At 41.1% G+C, this 9,831-nt stretch overlaps 1 protein-coding gene across 1 annotated transcript in view; it reads right to left on the bottom strand.

The window, feature by feature from the left end:
• Positions 1 to 9,831, bottom strand: part of LOC106811368 — a 12,632-nt gene that overhangs the window by 1,810 nt on the left and 991 nt on the right. The window contains exons 2-3 of the mRNA XM_014814955.1: positions 6,750 to 6,788; positions 5,586 to 5,783 (exon numbers count right to left, since the gene is read on the bottom strand). Coding sequence (XP_014670441.1) covers positions 5,586 to 5,757 — 172 coding nt within the window. The 5' untranslated portion in view covers positions 5,758 to 5,783; positions 6,750 to 6,788. The remainder of the gene's footprint in view (positions 1 to 5,585; positions 5,784 to 6,749; positions 6,789 to 9,831) is intronic.

Genomic DNA, 9,831 nt, shown 5'->3' on the forward strand with positions numbered 1-9,831 from the left:
CCAAGAAGTCGCCATAGGTATGTATTAATTTTTAATTAAACAATCTATACCATTTTCGATGCTTAACAAGATTTTTAAACGGAAAAAGCAATGTGCTACCACTTGGGTTATTCACAGGAAAGCTTATACTGCAAGTGAAATTCGGCCGATGTCATTTTTGTCTATGCGATTTAGTTACAATTTCAATATGTTAAGTACGGAATTTAATTACGTTCAGGGAGTTAATTTGCGCATATCTACCAGTAGAGTACTTAAGCGGCAAGTCTTACCTACGCTGGTCTGCGGCTGTGTCGTGCACGCCGACTGTGGCATCACTGTCACGTTGCAATTACATGGGGGGCACGTCGACGTTGTTCTTGCGGTCGTCGGTTGCGGTTGCGGTTGCGGTTGTTGCGTTGCGGTTGTTCTTGCGGTCGTCGTTTGCGGTTGCGGTTGTTGCGTTGCGGTTGTTCTTGCGGGCGTAGCATCGCTGAGAGCCAGCACTGCCAGCGCTGCCAGCAAAGACCAGATGACAAACATCCTCATCGTCAATGACATGGTTCCCTTAAGATGTCAGCCGTCACTTATATAGGAGTGTTTCACGTGACGTCATAGATCAGGTCACGTGTATTTGTTATGTGTCATGATTGGCAGAAGCGAAGCGTGCTGCTTGACATTTACAGATGAATGACCACATGTTCTGATAGAAAGCGCTGTTTATGTAGTGCACGTACACGTGCGTGCTGCGTGCGTGCGTGTGCACGTACACGTGCGTGCTGCGTGCGTGCGTGTGCACGTACACGTACGTGTGTGCGGGCATGCGTGTGAACTTACACGTGCGTGCGTGCGTGAGTGTGCACGTACACGTTCGTACGTTCGTGTGCACGTACACGTGCGTGCGTGCGTGTGCACGTACACGTGCGGGCATGCGTGCATGCGTGTGCGTGTGCGTGCGTGCGTGGGCAGGTACACGTGTGTGCATGAGTACGTTGGTGTGTACGTGCGTGCGTGTACAGACCTGTACACTTCCTTTTGTGCATGCATGTGCACGTAGACGTGCGTACGTGCGTGTGCACGTACAACTGCGCGCATGCATGCGGGCGTGCGTGTGTATGTAAACGTGCGTGCATGCGTGCGTGTGTGCGTGTGTGTGTGTGCGTGCGTGTGTGCGTGTGCACGTATACGTGCACGCGTGCGGGCGTGAATGTGTGCGTGTACACGTACACGTGCGCGCGTGCGTGCACGTGTGTGCGTGCGTGTGTACGTACACGTGCGTTCGTGCGTTCGTGCGTGCGTGTGCACTTACACGTGCGTACATGCGTGCGTGCGTGCATATGCACGTACACGTGCGTGCGTGCGTCCGTGCGCGTGTGTACCTACGCGTGCGTGCATGCGTGCGCGTGCACGTACACGTGCGCGCATGCGTGCCTGCGTGCGTGTGCACGTACACGTGCGTGCGTGCGTGCGTGCGTGTGTGTGCACGTCCACGTGCGTGCGTGCGTGTGTGCGCGCGTGTGCATGTGCACGTAGACGTGAGTGCGTGCGTGCGTGCGTGTGCACGTACACGTGCGTGCATGCGTGCGTTCGTCCGTCTGCACGTACACTTGCGTGCATAAGTGTGTGCGTGCGTGTGAACTTACACGTGCGTGCATGCGTGCGTGCGTCTGTGTGTGTGCACGTACACGTGCGTGCGTGCGTGCGTGTAAACTTACACGTGCGTGCATGCATGCGTGCGTCCGTGTGTGTGCACGTACACGTGCGTGCGTGCGTGCGTGTGTGCGCGCGTGTGCAGGTACACGGTCGTGCGTGCGTGCGTGCGTGCGCACGTACACGTGCGTGCATGCGTGCGTGCGTACCCAGCAATAAAAAATAAGGAAGGAAACAATAATAATAAAGACAAAAAGCAAAGAAAAACAAAACGTTCAAAAGGTAACAAAAGTATCTATACTAACTTCAATATCATTTACGCTAACACAAGAGGGATACGGTCAAAAAATGATAGCCTAATGGACTTAATAGAAAATAAAACACCATCATTAATTGCAATAGTAGAAACACACCTAACCAATAATGAAACGGTAAACATACCACGTTATGATACTTATACAACCAATAGAACAGATAAAATGGGAGGAGGGATACTCCTAGGGGTAAAGAAGCAGGTAACAGTGTAACAGTGTAACAATGTAACAATGTAACAATGTAACAATGTAACAATGTAACAATGTAACAGTGGGGATAAAAGAGGTTAGAGAAGCAGGAGAACAAAAATGGGTACAAATAGATAACAAGAAAATTAAATTTAGACTAGGAATAATCTACGGACCACAAGAGTCCAGAACACCACAAGAAGAAATCAGTAAAATGTTTGAGGCTATTGAAGAAGAAGTAATAAAAACCGACCAACAAGACCAGATGTGTATGATAATAGGGGATTTTAATGTTAAAGTAGGAGATATAATTCCAGGGAATAAGAAAGAAACATCAAAGGGAAGACAAAAATTAGTAAACATGGTCAAAAGAAATAAACTAATCATGTTGAATCAGACGCAAAAATGTGAAGGGAAGTGGACAAGGGTCCAGGGTGAACAAAAATCTATAATTGATTACGTGATCATTGATAGGGAATAACAAAAATGAAAATTGATGAAGATAGGGAGTGGGGCCTGTGCAGGTATGAAAATAGGGATGGAAAAACAATCGCGAAATACAGTGATCACAATATTATAGAAGTAAATATTAATTTCCAAATAAAGATCGAGACTAAAGAAATCAACCAAAAGAGCCAATTTAATATTAGGAGCCAAAAAGGTATTAACAAATAAAAAAAAGCAACTGATAACAGCAAATTTGCTAAAATATGGGAAGAAACAGGTAGCCTCAACGAGAAATATACTAAATGGACAAAGATTATAAAACACAAAATATCTTAATGCTTTACTAAGCCAAGAGAAAGAAGTGGTTCCAGGATAAGCAAGGAAATCAAGCAACTATTCGATATTAAGCGACGTTTAAAAAAAATCCTGAGTAAAGCCAAACAAGACAATAATAACCAATTGAACAATATGGCAAGTGAAAGAATAAGACTGATAAATAATCGAATAGGAGTACAACAACAAGTGGAACGAAAATAGAAACTCTACATGCAATTAGGAGAACTAAAGAAACAGGGAGGGATAAATTCGGGCGGTTTCTGGAAAATACGTAAAAGAATGCTACCAAGCAAGGAAATGAAGGCTTCCTGTTTAGCCAAGAGAGATGATCCTAACACTAACCTAGAAAAAGCGGACGAAATAAAGCAAGCCTACGCCGAGTATTTTGAAGAACTCTTAAGAACCAAACCCCCCAAGAATGAGTTGGAACTGGGAATTATTATTAATGAATCAGTAGAGAAATCTTTCCAAAGAATAAGAACCCTAAATATAAAAATAATACAAGAGAATACCGACAATAACGAAATTCAGCAAGTAATTGATACGCTAAAATGCAAAGAAAAGCGAGAGATAACCAAGGAATGGTAAACGAACTGATGATGAGTGGAGGTAGAGAAATAATAACATCATTGAAAGTAATTGTGAATTCACTACTCCAAGGAGCAATGACACCAATACAGTGGAATTTAATGTTAATAAATAAAGGCTGTGTATAAAGGGAAAGGGTCAATAAGAGACCTAAATAACACAAGAGGTATTTTCCTCACAAACATCATAAGCAAAATAGTTGAAAAATGGATATGGAAACGTAAACATAAAACCTTAGATGCTTGCAAAATCCAATGTGGGGGTAAAAAGGGATACAGCACAACTGACAATTTATGTGTACTGAGAGGGATAAAATTGACAAACATAGAGAACAAAAGAAAAACATTAGTCTACTGTTTGAGAACATCAAAAAATGTTTCGACAGCCTTTGGCTTAAAGATTCGATGGTGGAGCTTTGGTACAAAGGGCTGAGGGGGCCCCTGCTGGGACTTATTCTTTAAAATGAATGAAAGGGCATTAATCACAGTTAAAACACCGGTAGGGGAAACAGAAAGATTCGAAACAAAAGAGATAGTTCGCCAGGGAACTATTTTAGGATCCATATTATGTTGTATGACCTTAGATCATATAAATAATTTAACTAAATCAGTATATATGTATGGCAATAATATAGAAATTGGTCCACTTTTATATATGGACGACATTCTCTGAATTGGGGACCACATAACGATAGCTAAAATAGCACAAGCGTGTTCAAGGTTAGCCATAGCAAAAAGGTTAGAATTTAATATAAATAAAACCAATATAATGGTAGTTAAATTTGGAAACAAAGATAAGATGGAGAAAGACGTACTACTAGGTAACCAAGTAATTAGAAAATGCTCTAAATACACATACTTAGGAGATTTAATAAACGAGAAAGGAGGTTATATACAGATATGATTAAAGCCAGAACGGAAAAATGCCGATACATAATGAGAGAAATTATATCATTGACTGATGAGCAAAACTATAGAAAATATACGATAGAAGCGAGAGTAAAACTATACGAGTGCACGGTGCAACCCGCCTTCTTAAATAATAGTAAAACTTGGACAAACCTGACCAAGGAAAAAGAAAAAATGTTAGAAGACTTTCAAAATGAGTGCTTACGCAAAATTCTAAAAGCACACAGTAAAACACCGCTAGAAGCTTTGTGAATAGAGCTAGGTATTCTACCGATATTAGACAAGATAAATTACAAAAAACTCATGCTTCTACAATTCATAGTTAATTTGGAAAATAATAGATTGATGAAAAGAGTTTACATACAACAGACTAATGAGGGAGAAAAAATTGGGCAAACGAAACCTCGGAAATTTTAGACAACTATGATTTAGGAATATCACTCACAACCATCGGAATAAAAACAAAGAAAGCCTGGAAAAACCAAGTAAAACAAGCTATTTTTAAAAGTGTAATAACAAGAGATAAAATGAAAACCAAAGGAAAAACAAAAATGAAGATGATAAACATTGAAACATACGGATTGAAGGAATATATGAAAGAATTATCATTTGCCGACTCGTGTTTTGCATTTAAATGTAAAATTTGCATGATTAAGCTCAAATGTTACTTTAGAAATAACTTCAGTGACGACAGGTGTAATCGATGTAATAAGAATATGAAAGAGGACTTGGAACATTTATATAATTGTGATAGCTATAATAGATATAAGGATGGGGAACAAATAGACGGCTGGAGAGGGGACAAACACGGGTTATTGAAACCAGAGTTAGGGTATGTGCGGAAAATTCTGGTGATTCGAAACACTAATATTTAGAGAATTAGAGGCGGTAATAATCTTCTGTTTCTCTAAATAATCCCCGCACTTCGATGAAATCACGAGTGCCTTGTGAAATACAAGAGAGGGAGCCAAGATACAAGATACAAACAAGCAAGGTGCAACCACTTGTGCTATTCCCGGGGAAGTTGCTACTGCACGTAAAATTCGCCCGATGTAATTTTGGTTTATGCGACTTAGTTACAATTTCAATATGTTAAGTACGAAATTTAATTACGTTCAGTGCGTTAATTTGCGCATATATCTACCAGTAGAGTATATACTTAAGCGGCAAGTCTTACCTACACTGGTCTGCGGCTGTGTCGTGCACACCGACTGTGACATCCCTGTCACGTTGCAAATACATGGGGGGCACGTCAACGGTTGTTCGCTTTCGACGTTGGGTGCAGCATTGCTGAGAGCCAGCGCTGACAGCAGAGACCAGATGACAAACATTTTCGTCGTCAATGCCATGGTTCCCTCAAGATGGCAGCCGTCAACTTTATATATAGTAAAGGTTGTAAGTGTAGTGAAGCGATAATTATGTGATTCGAATGTAGACGCACGCCGGTCGCAGGGACACGCCTCGGACACTTTTGGTCACTCGCTTCGTTAGAGGCAGTTCGATACTTGTACAACCAGGTACGTAGATCCGGGTAGGACAAAAGACACTATCCTCCTCTTGCTAAAAAGAGCGAAAAAATATTGAAAAAATATTCATGGTGAAATTATACATGTGACTAGCTAAGGATGCACCGTATGCTAATTCTACTGCGTCGACGAACACCCGGACCTGTGAATGCAGAATTCGGAAAAGACCAGACGTGCGCATTTAAATAACATAGTGTCGATTACACGTATATGTACACGTGAATGAGACGTGATTGCTAGATGTTCGACACGTTGTTAGAGGAGAACATGTACACGTGTACGCAATATGGTCCCACACGCGGGTAGAATGATATGACGTCACCTTGTTAGTTGTATATATATATATGACCACACCGGGGAAGTGAGAGAGCTCTCCCTATGTGCGCACATATATTCTCACGGTGTTGGAAAGACTGACGGACAGACGGACAAACTCAGAGACTGACGGACGGACGGACAAACTCAGAGACTGACGGACGGACGGACAAACTCAGAGACTGACGGACGGACGGACAGAGTCATGTGTTAGACTACTACATTTCTGGACTCTTGCTCACGTGTGTGTCGTGAGCAACAATAAATTCTTGTGCGTGGAAGCTCACTTTTAGACTTATGAAATTATTTGTGTTATCTTCGTTGTTACTCGTTGCTGCGCCTCACCAGACACAGGGGAACTAGCTGGCTTATCCTTCAAGGCGGAAACGCCAACACGAACTGACCGGGGTTTGGAACTTTATAAATTCATACAATCACATAATTACTACAAATCAAGAAATACACAACGTAAGGTTCAGGACAGTAATACGATCACGTACCTACATACAATCGGGCATCTCCCGGCGTATCTACTCGAACTGAAACTCAAAACAACATCATTTTAAATTCCCGAATTAGTAAAACCGTGAATGATGAATACACTGAGCTGGCATGACTGTCAGAGAATGCGTATGCTGCAAGAAGAGCCGACGTGTCGTAAAAAATGGAGCAAGATGCAGCGAATCCACCCCGTGAAGTATTTATATTCGCAAATGACTGCTAGTTTTCCAGTTGCTATAATGCGCGCAGCCGAGAAATTAGTTCCCAAATAAACGTCATCCGTGTGACGTCACGAGAGACGTGTTTTTCACATAGTTCCTTTACAATATCGCGTTAAAAATATGTTTAGAGCGTTTCATAAATATTTTTACTGATGCATATAATTAAAAAATAACATAGCTACACATTACAAGGTTTAACATGCGTACTTTTGGGCGTTCGCATATAGGCTTTAACTATATTTTGTAATATGAAGAAATCAACTGTATGGCGCTACTTTGTTGGTAGAATAACATAAATTTATTAATTTACACTGTTTGCATCCATGCCTAGTGATTATATCAGGAGTGTATCAATTTGCTGGAGTGTATCAATTTGCAGGAGTGGATCATTGATACACTCCTGATTATATCAGGGCTTAATAATGACAAATCTATTATTATTAACCCCTGATTATATGTATATATATATTTATTAATATTTATTTTTATATTAGTATATAAATAATATATTTATCCATTGCATAACAGAACATGCAATTATATATTATTATTCTAATAATAATTGTTCATTTTATTTCATTTTGGAATAAATGCGTCCTGCCGACTAAAAACTACTAAAACAAATATCGACGTCTATGTGGCGACATCTAACGTATGAGCGCGACTCTAGGCAGACTAACAAAAAACAGTATCTGTTATAGAGAACATACTATAGTATCTATGTGAAAAGACAACATGAATGATCCTGGGAATGATAATTATCAGGAGTGGCAGCCTGGCAGGTTTTAATAAAACGCATTTTAGTTTTAACGTAATCAGTGGGGTATTTTAACGATGCTCCTTCCACCTTTTTCGCATTGCGACCGTTGTCGACGAACTCGTTTGTAAGAAATGCTGACGTCATAGTAGGGGTAGGGATACGGAATTATGGAGCTGGGGACACATATAATTAATCCACCAAGTGCTATAAACATCCAGGAAGCATTTGCGAATAACACGTCATTATTAAGGGCATGCACGCTACGTACGGCTGATTTAAGGGTACGTTAATTGTCGCTATCACGTATATTGAATATCACCATAGATATATAATAGATATTATCAGGAGTGTATAATAGGATAGGGTATTATACACTCCTGATATTATATCTCTATTCTATATCTGTAATGTTACAAGGGACCTGGTGGAATCGTTTGGCGCTGCACGTACGCGTTATAAGGTTATTTTTCTAAAAAAAAAGTGTTATTAGTTAAAATGATTTTTAAGCAAAAATATAATATGACAGTATATTAAAATTAACAATGTATATGCAATAATTAATGTCAGTGGCTTTGTATTTTCTTAAAATAGCCACTAGCTGCATATATATAATCAAGAATCCATATAATAGAGAGAAATAGTCTTTATTATGGACTCTTGATATAATTTATGGTAACTTTCAACTCATAGTAGGGTTGCTAATTAATTGAGATTGATTTCCAGCTGTAATACCCATAGAAAATCAATATACGTTATATTCGTAGTATATGTATCTTTAGAACACTACGGCGCGCGCGTACGCTATTACGTACGCTGATACTAACTTTATCGGGAGTGAATAATAGAGATTCTATTATTCACTAGAATTCACTTATTCAATAGAGACTCTATTATTCACTCCTGGCTGTATGTATAGCACTATGCGTGTGACATTTTATTTATTTCTGATATGTGTGTACAGTGGCGAAGACAGGTCCTCAGTTGTGGGTGGGATTATTCGCTGTTACTTCCATCGCAATGTATATGAAGAGTGTGCGCGAGTAGCGCACACCGCGAGCGCCTTGGCGCAAAGCCCTTAATGGGTGGGGTCAGCCCGCCCTAGGGCCCCTGGCAGGGCGCAGGGGCAGAGCCATTGCCCGGGGTCCAGGGGGCGGAACCCTCGGAAGCTCTTGGATTTTAGCAATTTAGAACCTTCAAGATGGCCGTTTTTGAGGGAATTGAAAAAAATTGATATTGTATAAGTACAATTTTGTGAATTCTAGGGTAATTTTTTTCTTTAGATCCCAGAGGTTTAATAACACGCACCCCCCCCCCCCCCCCCCTACACACACACAACCAGTGGCGGATCCAGAATAACATTCTGGGGGGGGGCGTCAGGGGGGGCGAATCATGCGAGCTCAAGGGCACGGAACGGCGCCGGGGGGGGAGGGCGTGAGAGGGAGTGTCCCCTCCCACTGTGCATAAAATTGTTAAAAGTTGCAATCTAAAAGATATCAATTTTTGGACATCTTTATCATTAGAATTATCAGGTTTTTTCCATCCTTCAGGGCTGCGTGTCCCCGCCTGTTTAGGGAGGGGTCGGGCGATTTTGTTGAAAGTAATCACGGTACCTCTTTCGATGCAATTTTTTGCACTATGAGGGCAGCATATTAAACAATCTTATTCACAATAACATCACTGTTGGTGGAGATTTTTATTTTGGGGACACCAGACTAAAAATCTTACTACCAAACTGTGCTTAATGTAGGCCCCCTACATGTCCTGCACTGGGGTTACACGTCAAGACTTACCTAGACTAAAATACTTTTGCCCCTGAAAATTCTAGGAGGGGGCGGACCCGACCCGTCCGTCGACCACGCCCGCCCGTGCTACCGACCCCCCCCGTTGACAACTTACAGCCACTTTGGAATCATCTTCGCCCTGAAACATTTTTGATAAACGCACTATTTTACTGAGAACGTATAAAATGCCTCAAAAAATATAGAGAAGAAACAACCAGCATTTGAAGCAAAAAGTCGCACATTTTAAACCCTTATACAAAATCGAGAATATACTTCAGGTCTTCAGCCAGCCCCATCACCCCCAAAAAAAGTAAATCTG

The sequence above is a fragment of the Priapulus caudatus genome, unplaced genomic scaffold, assembly GCF_000485595.1.
Source record: "Priapulus caudatus unplaced genomic scaffold, Priapulus_caudatus-5.0.1 Scaffold531, whole genome shotgun sequence".
In the NCBI taxonomy this organism is placed as follows: Eukaryota; Metazoa; Priapulida; class Priapulimorpha; order Priapulimorphida; family Priapulidae; genus Priapulus; species Priapulus caudatus.